Genomic DNA, 18,829 nt, shown 5'->3' on the forward strand with positions numbered 1-18,829 from the left:
GAGAGCGAGAGAGAGATAGAGAAACATCAGTGGATCAGTTGCCCCTTATATACTCCCTGACCAGGGACTGAACCTGCAACCCAGGCATGTGCCCTGACTGGAGATCAAACCCTCAACATTTTGTTGTAGGGGACAATGCTCCAATCAACTGAGACACCTGGCCAGGGCACAAACTAAATTCTTTAATCTAGTTTCCCAAATACGAAAAGGGCTTTTGCAAGTCAATAAGGAAAAGATAAAAGGATATAAAACAGTATTTCCTAGAAGGAAAAATAAATGGTTCACTCTCATTTTTAATAAGAAATACAAAATGAAACTACACTGAGACCCCTGGCTAGTGTGGCTCAGTTGGTTGGAGCCTCATCTCATAACCGAAAGTTTGTGGGTTTGATTCTCCATCAGGGCACATGCCTAGGATGCAGGTTCAATCCCTGGTCAGGATGTGTGTGGGAAGCAACCATAGATATTTCTCTCTCACATCAATGTTTCTCTCTCTCCCTCTCTCTCTAAAGCACTGAAAGTAAAAGTCCTCACATGAGGATAAAACTATGTTGAGATGCCACTTTTAACAGATTGACAAAGTTCAAATAGTTTAATAATACAGTGTTATAATGTGTATGGAGTAAGAGGTACTCTCATTTTTGTTTTTGGGAGTACATATCGGTCCAATCTCTATTAAGTACAACTTGCCACTTTTCATAGAATTACAAGTGCAAATTCATTTGGATCAATAAGTCACATTTATTTGTATTTATTGCATATAGTCTTAAGCACATTCAAAATGACAGTGATTACTAGAAATAAAATTATAAAACTTTAAAAATATAAAAAAAGAGGACAAATCTTTGTGACTTTGGGTTTGGCAAATATTTCTTAAATATGACACCAAAGCACAATCCATTTAAAAAAATGGATAAAAGGATTGCATCAAAATTAAAAACTTTGCATTTGAAAAGACACCATTAAGAAAATGAAAAGACAAGCCACAGACTGTAGATATATTTGCAAATTATATATCTGTTGCAGAATTTGTATTAAAAAATGTAAGAACTCCTATACTCAGCAAACAACAAACAACAAAAAGTAATAAGACAAGAACCCAATTAAAAAAAGTTTTGGGTCTCACTGTCTGGCCCTTCAGACCCACAACTGACCCACTACTAATGTATCTGCCTGGCTCTCATGTGCACCATGCCTGATTCTTCCACTGTCAATGCTATGAAGAAAGTGGTTCAACAGCTCCAGGTGGAGGCTAGGCTCGATAGTGTGAAAGTTTCCCACATAGCAGCAGATCTGAAATAATTCTGTCTGCAGAATTCTTAATATGACCCCCCCCCTGCTTATTGGGGTATCTTTGAGTAGGAATCCCTTCAGACCCCAAAAAGTCTGTTCATTTTTGTAGTGAAATGAATCTTTGAATGTATTTTAAACCACTTTTCACAAACTGGTGAATATTCAATGAGAGCTAAATTTGAAGCCTGTACAAAAAGTTTATCTCTATAACATGTGCCACACTATACTAACTTCTGCTTTTTTCGGTGCTTAACATCTACTTCTCTGAAATGAACAGGACCTGAATAGACACTTCTCCAAATAGGACATACTGATGGCCAATAGACATACGAAAAGATGCTCAACGTCACTAATAATCAGAGAAATTCAAATTAAAGTGACAATGAGATATCACCTCAAACCTATCAGAATGGCTATCATCAATAAATCAACAAACAAGTGTTAGAGAGGATGTGGAGAAAAGGGAGTCTTAGTGCACTGTTGGTGGGAATGCAGAGTGGTGTAGCCACTGTGAAAAGTTGTATGGGGGTACCTCAAAAAATTAAAAATGGACCACCTTATGACTCAGTGATTCCACTTCTAGGAATTTACCTGAAGAAACCTGAAACACTAATTTGAAGACAGATATACTTCCTTATGTTTATTGCAGTATTATTTACAATAGCTAAGATTTGGAAGTAGCCCAAGTGCCCGTCAGTAGATGAAAGGATAAAACAACTATGGTACATTTACACAATGGAATACTATATGGCCATAAAAGGAAGGCAATTGTACCTTTCATGACAGCGTGGATGGACCTGGAGAGCATTATGCTAAGTGAAATAGGCCAATCAGAGAAAGAAAAATGCCATATGATTTCATTCATATGTAGAATTTAATGAACAAAATAAACCAGTAAGCAAAATAGAGACAGACTCATAGATAGACAGCAAGCTGACAGCTATTTGGGGTGGGTGGGTGGTGGAGGGACTGAGCAAAAAGAAAGAGAGAAAAAACACATGGACACAGACAACAGTGTGGTGATTGCCAGGAGGAGCGGGGAGTAGGGGGAGGTAGAAGAAGGTATAGAGGGACAAATGGTGATGGGCGGAGACTTGACTTGTGGTGAACATTCAATATAGTGTACAGGTGATATGCTGTGGAATTGTGAACTCAAAACCTGTAGAATTTTGTTAACCAGTGTCACTCCAGTAAATTCACTAAAAAGAAAAGATTTAAATAAATATTTCATTAAAGATATGAAAATGTCTAATAAGCACATAAAATTGAAATTAAAGTCACAATAAGATACCATTTTATACTCACTGGAAAGACTATACTAAAAAACACAAGAGTAACAAATATTGGTGAGAATATGTGGAAACAGGAACCCTTATTCATTGCTGGTGGGAATATAAAATGGGACACTCAGTTTGGAAAACAGGAAGTTTCTTAAAGAGCTAATCATAAACTTTCCATATAGCCTGGCAATATTTTACTTCTAGTTATCAACCCCAGATAAACAAAAAAATGTGTCCACACAAAGACTTGCATAATATTGTCCAGACCAGCATTTTGTGATTCCATTTAAATGAAATATCCAGAAAAGTCAAATTTATTTTTGTTTATTTTATCCTCATCTGAGATTATATTTATTGATTTGAGAGAGAGAGAGCGAGTGAGTGAGAGAGAGAGAGAGAGAGAGAGAGACAGGCAGACAAGGAGAGAAGGAGGGAGGGAGGGAGAGAGGGAGGAGGAGAGAGAAGAGAGGAAGAAAAAGGAGAGAGAGAGAGAGAGAGAGAGTGTGTGTGTGTGTGTGTGTGTGTGTGTGTGAGAGAGAGAGAGAGAGAGAGAGAGAGAGAGAGAGAGAGAGAGAGAGAGACATTGATCAATTGCTTCCCATATGTACCTCAACTGGGGATTGAACCCACAACATAGTTACATGCCCTGACTGGGAATCAAACCCACAACCTTTTGGTATACTGGATACTCCAACAGAAAAGGCAAATTTAAAGAAACAGCAAAGAGATTAATGGTTGCCTGGGGCTAAGGGTGTGAATAGGATTGACTACAAAGAGCACAGGGGATCTTAAAAGAGAGTGATGGAAATGTTCTAAAGCTGCATTATGGTGATGGTTGTGCAACTGGATACATTTACTAAAAATTACTAAGAACAGGTGAAAACACTTAAAATGAATGAATTTTATAGCAAATTATACCTCAATACAATTATTTTTTAAAATGACACTTATATACTGTTAGTCATCGCAACATTCATTCTAAGAACAGATTGGAACCAATTTAAATGTCTATCAGTAGAGGGTTAGTTAAATAAATTGTAGTGTATCTGTAAATGTGGGCACATTAAAAACAAAAAAGGAGCTTCTGCACAGGCTGGTGTGGCTCAGTGGATTGAGTGCTGGTCTGCAAACCAAAGAGTCACTGGCTCAATTCCCAGTCAGGGCACATGCCTGGGTTGTGGGACAGGTGTTCAGTTGGGGATGCATGAGAGGCAACCACACATTGATGTTTCTCTCCCTCTCTTTCTCCCTCCTTTCCCTTTTCTCTAAAGATAAATAAATAAAATCTTAAAAAAATAAGCTTCTCTATATGCTGGCATAAAATAATCTTCAGGTTTCCTTAGGTAAAAAGTGTAAGATATAAGATGTATAGTATGCTATTATTTGTGTGAAAAAAGAAGGGAGAAAATGTGTTCTTAAGAATTTGCTCATTTATGTTTAGAATACTTCTGATATATAATACATTATATATGTTGTAAAGATATAGAAAAGCTAGCATGTTGTTTGCCTCTGGAGAAGGCAACTGGGTGACTGCAGATGGAGGTGGAGGGGAAATGTTTCATTGCATATTTGACCCATGTGAATTATAACCTATACAAAAAGTAGGTAAAAGTGAAAACTTAAAAAATTATATTCAAATTGTGGGGGTTATTTACCTTATCATTTATCTTTTACAGAAAAATCACTTCTCAATAGGTGCTACTCTTGAAATACCATACATGTTTCTACTTTACTTTTATTTTATTTTTGAGAAAACCCAAAATTTGTTTTGATGGCCCTTCTTCTCCATTTATTGCTTCTGAAACTCTGTTTTATTTTATTTTATTTTAAAAAATTATTTATTTATTTTAGACAGCAGGGCAGGAGGAAGAAAGAGAGGGAGAAAAACATCAATGTGTACTTCCCTCTCACATGCCCCCCACTGGGAGCCTGACCTGGACAGCAACCCAGGCATGTGCCCTGACCAGGAACATCAACCAGCATCCCTCTGGTTTGCAGGCCAGCGCTCAGTCCACTGAGCCATACCAGCCAGGGCTGAGTCTAGTTTTAGAGCTGAAAGTATCTCTGTAGGAGTGCTCCAAAATGTATTGCTTTGTTTCTGAGAACTGGATACAAAGTAGAATACCTGGATTAAAACAAAATACAACTGGTTCAGAAAACCAAATAATGCTTGGGCCCTGTTTTCCTGGTTGAAACTTTTGACTGATTGAGTCAGAACTTCAGATTGATTGGTTATTTGGTTGAAAAGTTAATATTTATTAGTGGTTTTTAAATAAGGACAGTTTTGCCCTTGAGGGGCACTTGAAATATCTGGAGATACAGTATTTGTAGTTTTCAAAACAGGGGTATTGCTGACATTTGGTGAATAGAGGCCAGGGAGGCTGCTAAAAACCCCACAATGCAGAGGGCACAGGACAGTATCTCCACCACAAATAATTATCTAGACCAAAATGTTAATGGTGTGGGTGTTGAGAAACACTTATATAGAATTAAGATTAATATTCAGCATTCTTTTTCTGAAAGAATTTAAAGATACACACAGCTTTCATATTTTCTTATGCCAAGAAAATTAGCAGTGGCTCTTGTGTTTTCAGAAATGGGCCTCTGCAATCACCTCCCACTCCTACCCGGACTTTATAGTTGCTTGGGGAAAGAAAATAAAATCAGCAGCAGTTGGCAAGGCAGGTGATGCAAAGGCACTGTCTTAGAAACGGTGTGGAAGGACACGCCTGCTCTGAGTGCGGAGCTCAGTTTTTTCTCAGCTGGTTTCCTTGAAGGTGGCTGTACTGGTCATCTTCCCGATCCTTCAGGGGCTAAAAAGGACAGCACAGTCATGAGCTCATTTCCCCCATCCTTTAGGAATTATGTGCAAGGCTTTGAAGTGGGTACTTAGTGGCCCTGGGGGCAGACAGAAGACAAGGAGATGAAGGCTCTGTATATACTTTCCCTCTCAATGTGTTCTTTAGTTATTCTCACTAGATCCGGACCTCAGTCTTGCTCAACCTTTCTCCTTATTTCATTCATTCTACCCAAAGTGATAAATATGCCATATTCTGGCATGTTCTAAGCAGTTTCTTATCTACAATATAGTATCTTCCAGATAACTTGCCTCCTGCTCCCATCCCAAAAGTTTAAATCACCACTAATTGTAGCAATGTCTCTATCATTCCCCAATCCCTTACCTGGTAGAGCTGGTCATTGGATAACAGGGTCTGCTTGTCTGAAGCTGCACAAAAGATAAATAAAACACATACACACAAGGTAGAATGGATAATAAATTTGATTATATTCATGCAATGGAGTACTAAATAGCAATAAGAATTAGTGAAATACACCTACATACAAGAATATTGATGGTTGTCACAAGCATCTTGTTAAGTAAAAGAAGCCACACACAAGAGTACTTACTGTATGAGTCTATGTTACAGAAGGAACAAAAACAGGCAAGATTAATCAATGTTAGAAGTCATGATAGTGCTCACTTTTGGGGATAGGTAGAGCCTGGAAATGACCACAAGGGGGACGTGTAAGGTGTTGGTAATATTCTTCTTAAACTGAGTGCTGGCTTAAGGGGTGCGCTTGCTTAACTTTTTAAAGAAAGCTTTTATTTATTTTATTTTTTTAGAGAGACGGAAAGGGAGAGAGAAAGAGGGGGAGAGAAACATCAGTGTGTGACTTCCTCTCATGCACCCCCAACCCAGGACCTGGCCCACAACCCAGACATGTGCCTTAATTGGGAATCAAACTGGGCATCCTTTGGTTTGTAGGCTAGCGCTTAATCCACTAAGCCACACCACTGAGGGCTATTTTTTTTTAACTGTATGCTGGTGATTCATACACTTTTCTGTATGTATGTTTTACTTCAGAGTTGTTTTCTCAAACACAGAGGGAGTTGGATCTTGGGACAGGTAGTATGCTGTGAAAACACCAAGTGTCCTTTTCTCCTGACTACAGAGAGCCTCACCCAACCATGCACATTAGCAATACGTGCCAGCTCAGTCTCTTCTCTTGGGACTCTTTAGGTGGGAAGAAAGCTGAGGGTTGCAGGGAGTCTCATATCTCATCTAAGAACATCTTTTACCTCTTGACTGGTGAACTCCATCCTGTCCAGCAATGAAGTACACCCCAACAGCAAGGAAAAAAATGCTGATGATTTCGACGAAGACAAAACCAGACATGGTGGATGCATTCAGCTCAATGCAATTCTGACACACTGTGAGGAAAGGGAGGGACAAACTTATTTCAGGGTGTGAAAGTTGCTTTTCTGAATATTTTTCTCCTGCCACCAGCAATAATGCCTTTGTCTAGTTAGGACAACAAGCTTCTCCCTCTGTGAGTTGTACAGTAAGGGAATTGTCTAGGAATACCCCTGGCTATGAATGCAATGCTTCTTGATGTTCCTCTCTCCTCCAGGAGTCCTGGGGAAGTCCATGTAGACTTACTACCAGGGACTATGTGAAACAGAAGAAAGATTATATCCTCTTCTCCATGTTCAACTGCCTTCAACATCTCACTGCTGTTCACCTTGTAATCTCCTGTTTCCTCTACACACCCTAACTCAGTTTATATAAATTGCTCACTGCTCCAATACAGGAGTCCTACCCAAAGGTAAACCAGGCTTTCAGGACTGGCTATGTTTTACCAAGAAGCTGGGAGACCTGTCTTGTTGTATAATCAAAAAGAGGCAAGCTAAGACTAAGAGAATTGGCTGTTTAGCATCTAGTTTATCACTCATTCTGGACAGGAAATCACCAACAGCAAGTACAGCTTAATTTCACAACAAACAAACCAGAGAGGATCACATACTTCTATAATACACTTGGAGTGTTGCAGAATTGTTCTTTGATCCTTGACACAAATATGTCCCTCGAGGGTCCTTCAAACTACTTCCCAGTTTCAATGTAGTTTTATTTGTCATTATTTCCTTTCCATCTTTAAACCATTTTATACTTTCATCTTTCAAGTTACAAGTCAGAAGTACTGAACCATCTTCTTGATTTTCATCCACTGCTACTACCATTGGTTCTCCTGAAAGGGGAAAAGCCATGGTCTGTTAAGGATTTGCCTCTAAAATTCTCTCTACCCCAGGGTATCAGAAGAAGATCATTACAGCAGTGCTTCTCCAATTTTAATGTGTCCATGAATCACATGGGACGTAGTTAGAATTTCAGGTTCTAATTTAGTTGTTCCGGGGAGGGGCTAAGATTCTTATTTCTATCATGCTTCCAGGTTATATCAATGCTTTTGGTTCATAGGTAACAGTTTGAGTAGTTCCTAGTTGCTAGTGTGCTGTTGTTTCTCCTCCAAGAATTAGACAGTTAATTGCTGGTCATGACTGGCCACTGATTTGGTTGACAGTGGGGAGATTTGCTATTTATCACACATTATCCCAGAACCACCGTTGTAGGAAGCCATATTTCCATAATTTCCTCAGATTTTGAGCATAGAAAGAAGCCATTTCCCTACCTTGTTTCCACTGGGCAATAGTACCTGTAGAGACAGAAGAGAGACAGAGGATCATCAGCTGGGCATGGAGTTATTCAGATGCCCTGAGGTATCATTTACATGGTCATTTGAGGTCAAGATGGAGAGAGGTGCTAATCCACAGGAATAATGGTATCTAGACCCAGGTCCCTGAATTGTTAACATAAATCACCAAGTTAAATTCAGGGTATCGTGTGATAAAGAATTTGTCTGGTTTCTGTCATGAATTCCTGGGAGGGAGTTTCTAAACCCTTGGAATTTCAGGAGTGCCTTTATTATTCTTACTGGGCCCTAGAACCATATATGTGTGTATACTAATGAGATGTTTCAGGATGGGGGCTGGTCAAGACCAACCTCATGATTAGAGGATTGGGACTTCGTTCTCTGGGAGGGGAGGGCCTCTGGAGACTGATTTAATCACATGGCCAATGATTCAATTAATTGTGACCATGTAATAAAACTCAGTGGAGATTCTTGATTGGTGAATACTTCAATGTGCCAGGAAGGTTACAGATATATTCTAATTCCATATGGAGAGGCACAGATCCCACCCTATGTGTCTTTTTATTTGGCTACTGCTGATTTTATTTTTATTTTTAAAATATATTCTCTCATTCTGTGAGTTCTTTCTTTTTAAAGATTATTAATTTATTTATTCTAAGAGAAAGGGGAAGAGAAGGAGAAAGAGAGGGGGAGAAACACTGACGTGTGGTTGCCTCTCATGCACCCCCTACTGAGGACATGGCCCATAACCCAGGCATGTGCCCTGACTGGGAATAGAACCTATGACCCTTTGGTTTGTAGGCTGGTACTCAATCCACTGAGCCATTCCAGTCAGGGCTGATATTATTTTTTATTTTTAGTTCTCATAGTTTTTATTTTTAAAATAAATTTTATTGATTATACTATTACAATGGTAATAGTTGTAATAGCACAATCAATGCCAATTTTTCTCCCCTTGATTCCCCTCTACCCTGCATCCTCCCCCCACAATCATTCCCCCACCTTAGTTCACATTTATGGGTTGTACATATAAGTTCTTTGGCTTCTCCATTTCTTATACTATTTTTATTCTCCCCCTGTCTCTTATGTACCTATCATTTATGCTTCTTATTCCCTGCACCTTTTCCCCTATTCTTCCTCTCCCCTTCACCACTGATAACCCTCCATGTGATCTCAATTTCTGTGACTCTGTTCCTATTCTAGTTGTTTGCTTAGTTCATTTTTGTTTTTGTTTTTTTTTTAGATTCAGTTGTTGATAGTTGTGACTTTCTTGTCATTTTGCCATTCATATTTTTGATCTTCTTTTCCACTGATTCACTGACTGACTGGCCGAGAGATACAAGCCCTGAGACCCTGGAAATGTATGACCTGTCTTTTTTTAAGGTATATTTTATTGATTATATTATTACAGTTGGCCCACTTTTCTCCCCTTTATCCTCTTCTGCCCTGCACCCCCCTTCCCGCCAGCATTCCCTTCCTCTTAGCTCATGTCCTGGGTCATACATATAAGTTCTTTGGCTTCTCCATTTCTTATACTATTCTTAACCCCTTCCCTGTCTATTTTGTCACTACCAATTATGCTTCTAATTCCCTGTACTTTTCTCCCCCATTTTCCTCCCCTCCACTGATAACCCTCCATGTGATCTCTATTTCTGTGATTTCATTCCTGTTCTAGTTGTTTGCTTAGTTCATTTTTGCTTTTGTTTTGTAGGTTCAGTTGTTGATAGTTGTGACCTTCTTGTCATTTTACTGTTCATAGTTTTGATATATATATTTTTTCTAGATAAGTCCCTTTAACATTTCACAGAATAAGGGCTTGATGATGATGAACTCCTTTAACATTACCTTGTCTGGGAAGCACTTTATCTGCCCTTCCATTCTAAATGATAGCTTTGCTGGATAGAATAATCTTGGGTGTAGGTTCTTGCCTTGCATGACTTTGAATATTTCTTTCCAACCCCTTCTTGCATGCAAGGTTTCTTTGGAGAAATCAGCTAACAGCCTTAGGGGAACTCCTTTGTAGGTAACTGTCTCCTTTTCTCTTGCTGCTTCTAAGATTCTCCCCTTCTCTTTAATTTTGGCTAATGTAATTATGATGTGCCTTGGTGTGTTCCTCCTTGGGTCCAACTTCTTTAGGGCTCTCTGAGCTTCCTGGACTTCCTGTAAGTCTATTTCCTTTGTCAGATTGGGAAAGTTTTCCTTCATTATTTGTTCAAATAAGTTTTCAATTTCTTGCTCTTTCTCTTCTTCTTCTGGAAGCCCTAAAATTTGGATGTTGGAATGTTTAAAGTTGTCCCAGGGTTTCATAAGTCTCTCCTCAATGTTTGGAATTATTATTTCTTCATTCTGTTCTTGTAGAATGTTTCCTTTTTCCTTCTGTTCCAAATCATTGATTTGTGTCTTGGTTTCTTTCCCCTCACTGTTGGTTCCTTGTATATTTTTCTTTATTTCAGTTTGCATAGCCTTCACTTTTTCCTCCATTTTGCAACTGTACTCAATCATTTCTGTGAGCATCCTGATTACCATTGTTTTGAACTCTGTGTCTGATAGGTTGGCTATCTTTTTATCACTTAGTTCTATTTTTGGAGCTTTGTTTTATTCTCCCATTTGGGATATATATATATATATATTTGTGTGTGTGTGTGTGTGTGTGTGTGCGTGTGTCAGAATACCTGTTACATAGTAAGGGGTGGAGCCTTAGGTATTTGCCAGGGTGGGGCAACCCTTGTTGCTGCATTGTGGTACCGTATGGGGGGGGAGGGGTCTAAGAGGGAACAATGCTGTTTGCTTGGCTCTCGGCAGGTTTTCAGTCACTTCTTGCACTACCCACAAGCAAATTAGGCCTTTCTGGTGCTGATTCCTGGGTGAGTGGGCGGGCTTGTGTATGTTCTAGGACTCTGTGGGTCTCTCAAATGAACTCTCCTGTGAGGCTGGGAGTTTCTCCCGCCTCCTCAATCCCCACTGATTTTTGAGGCTTTCTTTTCCCATGCTGAGACTCTGGGTTGTAAGGTCTGTCTTGCTCACCAGTTATTTCTCCCTGTTTATTCACACATAAATGTGGGACCACCTGGTCCTCCAGCTGCAGCCTTGCCATGTGCCCTCTCTGCCCTGGCTGCCCATCTCTTCCTCTCCTAACAGTCTAGATGAATATTTCTTCTTTAATTCCTTGGTTGTTGGACTTCCATACTGTTTGATTTTCTGGCAGTTCTGGTTATTATTTGTTTTTATTATTTTTAAACATTTTATTTGTTTATTTTTTAGAAAAAGGGGAAGGGAAGGAGAAAGAGAGGGAGAAAAACATCAATGTATGGTTGCCTCTCATGTGCCTACCACTAGGGACCTGGCCCACAACCCAAGCATGTACCCTGACTGGGAATTGAACCAGAAACCCTTTGGTTCACAGGCCCATGCTCAAACCACTGAGCCAAACCAGCTAGGGCTTATTTGTTTTTAAATTTGTTCTTGATCTTCTTTTGGTTGTGTGAGGAGGCAAAGTGTGTCTACCTATGCCTCCATCTTCTCCAGATGTACCCCACCTCACTTTAAATGTCAGGCAAAATTTGAGGGGCCTCCAGTACACCCACACTTTTGATGAACTGTATACAAATCTGGAGGGTTCTCATGACCCCCTCAAGTCTGTTAATTTGATAGAACAACTTAGGAAGGCAGTATACACAAAAAATGTAATTTTGCAATTTTTTTATTACAAAAAAATAAAATCAGACTTCCAGCCAAGGTAGAGGTGTATGTAGATACACTTTGCCTCCTTGCACAACCAAAAGAAGGACAATAACAAATTTAAAATAAAAGAAAATAACCAGAACTGCCAGAAAGTTGAACTGTATGGAAGTCCAACAACCAAGCAGTTAAAAAAGGAACATTCATCAGACTAGTAGGAGGGGTGGAGATGGGCAATGGGGGTAGCAGCAGGAGGACCAGTATAGGCAAGGCAGCAGCTGGCATAGCAGGCTGTCCCATATTTGCATGTGGATAAACTGGAAGGAAAAACTAGGGAGGGGGACAGATTCTGTAACCCAGGCTTCCAGTGCAGGGAAATAAGTCCTCAAAACCTCTGAGTGAAAAAAACCTGTGGAAGTTCAGGCAGCAGGAGAAATTCCCAGCCTCACAGGACAGTTTGTTGGAGAGACCCATAGGGTCCTAGACTGTACACAAAACTACCTACCCAGGAATTAACACTAGAAGGGCCCAATTTGCTTGTAGGTAGAGGAAGAAATGATTGAAAGCCACCCAGAGAGCTGAGCAAGCAACATTGTTCTCTTTCAGACCCCTCCCCCACATACAGCACCACAACACAGTGACGTGGGTTGCCCAGCCCTGGCTAATACCTAAGGCTCTGCTCCTTACTATGTAACAGGCCTGCAGAGACAAAAAAAAAAAAAAAAAATATGGCCCAAATGAAAGAATAGATCAAAGCTCCAGAAAAAATACAACTAAGCAATGAAGAGATAGCCAACTTATCAGATGCACAATTCAAAACACTGGTAATCAGGATGCTCACAGGATTGGTTGAATTTGGTTGCAAATTAGATAAAAAAACGAAGATTATGCAAATTGAAATAACAGAAACTGTGTAAGGAGCCAATAGTGATGGGAAGGAAACTGGGACTCAAATCAATGGTGTGTACCAAAAGGGAGAAAGGAATATCCAACCAGAAAAGAATGAAGAAACAAGAATTCAAAAAAAAAAGTGAGGAGAGGCTTAGGAAACTCCAGGACATTTTTAAATATTCCAACATCCAAATTATAGGGCTTCCAGAAGGAGAAGAGAAAGAGCAAGAAATTGAAAACTTATTTGAACAAATAATGAAAGAAAACTTTCCCAATCTGACAAAGGAAATAGACTTACAGGAAGTCCAGGAAGCTCAGAGAGTCCCAAAGAAGTTGGACCCAAGGAAGAACACACCAAGGCACATCATAATTACATTAGCCAAAATTAAAGAGAAGGGGAGAATCTTAGAAGCAGCAAGAGAAAAGGAGACAGTTACCTACAAAGGAGTTCCCCTAAGGCTGTTAGCTGATTTCTCCAAAGAAACCTTGCATGCAAGAAGGGGTTGGAAAGAAATATTCAAAGTCATGCAAGGCAAGAACCTACACCCAAGATTATTCTATCCAGCAAAGCTATCATTTAGAATGGAAGGGCAGATAAAGTGCTTCCCAGACAAGGTAATGTTAAAGGAGTTCATCATCATCAAGCCCTTATTCTGTGAAATGTTAAAGGGACTTATCTAGAAAAAATATATATATCAAAACTATGAACAGTAAAATGACAAGAAGGTCACAACTATCAACAACTGAACCTAAAAAAAAAACCCCAAATGAACTAAGCAAACACCTAGAGCAGGAGCAGAATTGCAGAAATGGAGATTACATGGAGGGTTATCAGTGGGGAAGGGGAGATGAAGAATGAAGGAAAAGGTACAGGGAATAGGAAGCATAATGGTAGGTACATAATAGGCGGGGAGGTTAAGAATAGTGAAGGAAATGGGGAAGCCAAAGAACTTATATGTAATTCATGACCCAGGGACATGAATTAAGTGGGAGGTGGGACAGTGCTGGTGTGAGGGAGGATGTAGGGTGGAGGGGAATAAAAGGGTGAAAAAAGTGGGACAACTGTAATGGCATAATCAATTAAAATATATTAAAAATAATTTTACAAAGAAAAAACTCACAGACACAGACAATTGTGTAATGTTTGCCAGGAAAAGGGGAGGTGGGAGGAGGAAGAGGAGGGTATAGAGGGATAAATGGTGATGGGCGGAGACTTAATTTGGGGTGGTGAGCACACAATACAGTGTACAGATGATGTGCTGTAGAATTATGCATCTGAAACCTGTAGAATTTTTTTAACCAGTGTCACCCCGATAAATTCGCTAAGAAGGCAAAAAAAAAAAAGAAATTAAAATGAGAGTAAACACGTTCTGCTGGTTATAGCAGGATGAGCTCAATCAGCACTGAGTATGACCTGTGAGCTTCTACATTTTCTCCTGATAGAAGAGATTTTCAAGTTGAACATGCTATGAAGGCTGTGGAAAATAGTAGTACAGCTAATGGAATCAGATGTAAACATGATGTAGTCTTTTGGGTAGAAAAATTAGTCCTTTCCAAAATGTATGAGGAAGATTCCAACAAATGGCTTTTTTTTTTTTTTAAATGAATGAACATTCAACTTTTTTTTAAAATTTCTTTTAAAGATTTTATTTATTTTTAGAGAGGGAAGGGAGAGAGAGAGAGAGACAGAGACAGAGAGACATCAATGTGCGGTTGCTGGGGGCCATGGCCTGCAACCTAGGCATGTGCCCGGACTGGGAATCGAACCTATGATGCCTGGTTTGCAGCCCACAATCAATCCACTGAGCTACACCAGCCAGGGCTACAAATGGCTTTTTTAAAAAATTTTTCATTGGTTTTGTTTATTTATTTATTTTTAAATTTTATTTTAATCATTGTTCAAGTACAGTTTTCTCCCTTTTACTCCCAACCCAGCCCACCCTCCACAAATGGCTTTTTAATGTTGGAATGGCAGTAGCAGGTTTGTTGGCAGATGCTCATTCATAGCAGACATTGCAAGAAAAGAAGCTTCCAACATTAGATTTAACTTTGGCTATAATGTTCCACTAAAAGATTTTGTAGAGAGTGGCCATATATGTACATGCATATATACTCTATGGTGCTTTTAAACCTTTTGCTGCAGTTTCATGTTTGGGTCTTACAGTGCTGGTGCACATCTCTATATGATTGACCCATCGGGTGTTTCATATGGTTATTGGGGCTTTGCTATTGGCAAAGCCAGGCAAGCTGCAAAGACAGGAATAGAAAAGCTTCATATGAAAGAAATGACCTGATGTGATGTTGTTAAACAACTTGCAAAAATAATTCATAGTACACGATGAAGTTAAGGATAAAGCTTTGAACTGAAGCTCAGCTGGGTTGGTGAAATAACTAAAGGAACACATGAAATTGTTCCAAAAGATATATGGGAAGAGATAGAGAAATATGCTAAGGAATCTTTGAAGGAAGATGAGTCAGATGATGATAATATGTAACATTTTTACTTCAGCATTTATTTTTAAATTTGTAATACAGTCCCAAACTATTTTGCCCCTTGGACTATTACATACCCACTGACCAGTTTTTATTACATGTTTGTCTTGTAAAAAAAATGAAGTGAAGATAGTTTTGTTGGTGACTGTGCCCTTAACCTATGGGGTCTGATGCTAACATCAGAATTGTATTGCAGTCTTTGTAAGGGTATTGATTGTAAAGCCTGGAATCTCTTCTCCTTCAGTAGCTGAAGCAGTGTGTGTGCACTAGCTAAAGCCGTTAGAGGTGAGTTAAAAAATCTTCAGTTTTGATGATCCAGTTCTTGTAGAAACCCTGAATGTCCAGAGGAGTTAGCTATTCATGATCATGGTATCTCCCTGCCAGGTAGGTATAGGAATTAGCTATTCCATACATCCCAAATTTGTGTCCAAACCCTGAATAGTAGAGTTGTATGGTAGAAGTACTATAGAGAACTAGCTCTGGAGTTCAATTCAATTGGATTTAATTTAAATTTGCTGAGCACTGTTATGTTCCTATGTACTATTATGACATGACTAAGTAAAGCAAAAGAAAAGGGTAGTGATATGAAGAACTAGTTGCTACTTCCAAAGAGTTTACAATGAGGTGGAAAAAACACATATGTAATTAATGTAATAAAACATAACTTATCATTTAGTACTTATATGAAAACATGTAAAACAGATGAAAACTATTGATTTTGCCCAAGTGTCAGTGAGAGGGAAAGCTTACCAGAGAAGGTGACTGTTGACTGGGCCTAAAGAATAAGTAGGAATTCACCAGACAGAGAAAGACATTCTGGGGAGAAAGAATAGCTAAGGAAAGATATAGACTTGGAAAAAGACAAGATAGGTAATATGGTTAGAGGGAAAAGTGGGGCATGAATCAAAGTATGATGAAAATAGTTGGAAAGAGTCAGTTGTCTTAGACCATCACACAAGGCTGAACAGTTTGTGAGTAATACCCATCATGTGCTTGGAACATAATAGGAACTTTATATTTGTTGAATAAATGCATAAATGAATAAATGAGTGAATTTTTAAAAGGCAAGACACACAGTTAAGCAGATTTCTCACTAGCTCTTCTCCCTGACCACCTGCTCACCGTGGGAAGGACAAAGAGGACTCTCATTTTAACTCAGGTTCCATAGGAAAGAGGGTCCAAGTGATTGCTGACATCTTTTAATCTTTTTAAAAAAGATTTTGTTTATTTATTTATTTATTTTTATTTTAATTTTTTTCAAATATATTTTTAAAGATTTTATTTATTGAGGGAAGGGAGGGAGATAGAGAAAGAGAGAGAAACATCAATGTGCAGTTGCTGGGGGTCATGGCCTGCAACCCAGGAATGTACCCTGACTGGGAATTGAACCTGTGACACTTTGGTTTGCAGCCCGTACTCAATCCACTGAGCTACGCCAGCCAGGGCTGTTTATTTATTTTTAATGAGGGGGGAATGGAGGGAGGAAGAGAGGAAAAGAAACATCAATGTGTGGTTGCTTCTTATGTGCCATCCACTGGGGACCTGGCTCACAACCCAGGTGTGTGCCCTGACTGGGAATTGAACTGGCAACTCTTTGGTTTGCAGGCCAGCGCTCAGTCCACTGAGCAAAACCAGCCAGGGCTGACATCTTTTAATCTTGCTTACCTGAGTTCTGCTTCCTTTTGGGACTTGAGAACTCATGTAGCCAAATTTCTTATGTTGCCTGCTGAGAGAACTGATCCCAGAGGGAGCAGGCATTGCCCAAATTCACACAGATCACTGGTGGCTGAGCTCAGATTTCTGCTCTACAGAAAGAGCTGCTCACACAGGCTTTCTGCATTGCCCCTAAACCTGTGTTATTTGCTTCCACCCCTTCAGAAATAATTCTATACTCTCACTGACCTCTCTAAGTCTTCTACTCAACCATCACCCAGCTCAGCTTTGACAGGTGGTATTACCTCCCTCTTAGTTTGTTGAGAACATAGATGCTGTAATGGTGCTTTCTCTTTCACCTTCCTTTCCATCTATAAGACTTTCTACAGCCAAGGTCATCTATACTTCTTTTCTTCTAGTCTCAGAGGGTAAGGTTGCCTTCCCTTCTGTGCTCTTAACCCTACTCTTGACTCTGTCCTTTCAATATCAACCCCACGACCTCACTGTAGTCACTATCTACTCCTTTAGAAATGTGCTCAAATTTCTTTCACACTCAAAAAATTTCTTCTTAGACTGTACTCCCCTCCCCCTATTTACCACTATAACCCTCCTCCATTCTCACTCAAACTTCTTGAAAGAATAGTCCATACTTGCTTCTCTTTATCACCTTCCCTTGCCCTTCTACTCATTTCCATTTGGCTTATAATCACAGTATCCCAAAGAAACTGTTCTAAATCATCCATGAATGTTATTTTGCCAAGTTCCACAAACTTAAACTTTTAAATATGTTCTTATATTAGTGGATCACTTCTTAATATCTCATACTGTCAGTGAATTTCTCCTTTGGAAGCTCTCTACTTCCATAGTATGCTTCGTTTCCACAGCATCAGACTCATCTGATTATTCCAGCTCTTTGATGATTTCCTTATCTCTTTTCAGGGATATTCTTTCTCTAGCTACCCTTAAAGGTTGGTATTTTTACAGTTCCACCCTCAGCACCTATTCTTCATATCTAACATAATACTTCTGTGATTTCAACAACTTTCATGGTGTTAGCTTCCCCCATTGAGTGGAGAACCATCCCTAGTCCCGAATGTAAGTATTGGCTCAGTTCATCCACTTCTAGATGGATATTTACAACTGAATATTCATACAGGTTTCTTATATTGCACCTTACACTCAATCTGGAAACACTGAAACTTATTTCTCTAAGTAGTTTATGATTTCTTTAGGGCAGAAGTTTATGATTTTTCATAGGGCAGATTTCTTTTTTATTTAGCTTTATATCTTCCTAGCTTATTACATTATAGGACCTCACTGTGCTTGTTGACTAGTGATGGAACTGACCAACTGAATGAATGTTTCACAGATCTACTCCTAACCACAGCTTTTAGGTGAAAAAAAAAAACACAAAACCTTTTTCTTCCAGGTTCCTGGCCTGTGTCCTTTGGGGCTACATTCAAACCTAAAATGGCGACATCCAGGTTCTCTCTCTAGCCAGCTAAGTTCTCTGATTTGATTTCTCAGGAAATAAGGACCTCATCTCTCTCATGGGACACTGCTTCTCTCTAACAGAGAATAGCAAGAGGCTTCACATTTGCTCTGTTTTCTCTGAACTCTAAGGTAACAGCTGAGGTAGGCTCAAAGTCAGCAATCTCAATATTCTTGTCCCCTGGTGGCCTCTTACTCTAAGTCTTTCTCTAGGCTGCCAGACCCCCTAAGTGGGCCCTTACCTTGAAGAAGAGAGATAGCCAGGATAAGGCCAGCCAAATGCTTCCCCTGTTCCATGTCAGTCTCTGTTCTTCTCTCACTGATTGAAGCACTGAGCAGCCTCTATCAGCAGCCAGCCAGCCTGTGCAGTAGCTAGCCTGGCTCCGCCCAGCATTCTTAAGGCTGGGGCCCCTGCAGGAAGGCAAAAACCCAGAGTCTCCACCCTCAGCTTTAAGTGTGGGCAGCTGGAGCCTCAGCAGGGCTGCAGGTGCAGATGCCTCTTGCTTTTCCTTTAAGGACTGAAAGGTGGGAGGTGGTGAGGAGGGAGAGGGAGAGAGTGCTGG

The 18,829-nt window shown here is 39.7% G+C and overlaps 1 protein-coding gene and 2 pseudogenes across 1 annotated transcript; 2 read left to right on the top strand and 1 right to left on the bottom strand.

The window, feature by feature from the left end:
- The first annotated feature begins 1,022 nt into the window (after window positions 1-1,022).
- On the top strand, window positions 1,023-1,641 carry LOC118501527 (annotated as a pseudogene).
- Window positions 1,642-4,809: 3,168 nt separating this feature from the next.
- CD3G (CD3g molecule) lies at window positions 4,810-18,627 on the bottom strand. The gene is made up of 6 exons (XM_036028487.1): window positions 18,509-18,627; window positions 8,040-8,063; window positions 7,380-7,601; window positions 6,655-6,786; window positions 5,756-5,799; window positions 4,810-5,386 (listed from the first exon to the last, which is right to left on the bottom strand). Exons 1-6 carry the CDS (start codon window positions 18,561-18,563, stop codon window positions 5,321-5,323), a joined length of 543 nt encoding a protein of 180 aa, XP_035884380.1. The 5' UTR covers window positions 18,564-18,627; the 3' UTR covers window positions 4,810-5,320.
- LOC114499913 lies at window positions 13,885-15,124 on the top strand (annotated as a pseudogene).
- Window positions 18,628-18,829: the final 202 nt, after the last annotated feature.

Source organism: Phyllostomus discolor, chromosome 6 (genome assembly GCF_004126475.2).
Source record: "Phyllostomus discolor isolate MPI-MPIP mPhyDis1 chromosome 6, mPhyDis1.pri.v3, whole genome shotgun sequence".
Lineage (NCBI taxonomy): Eukaryota > Metazoa > Chordata > Mammalia > Chiroptera > Phyllostomidae > Phyllostomus > Phyllostomus discolor.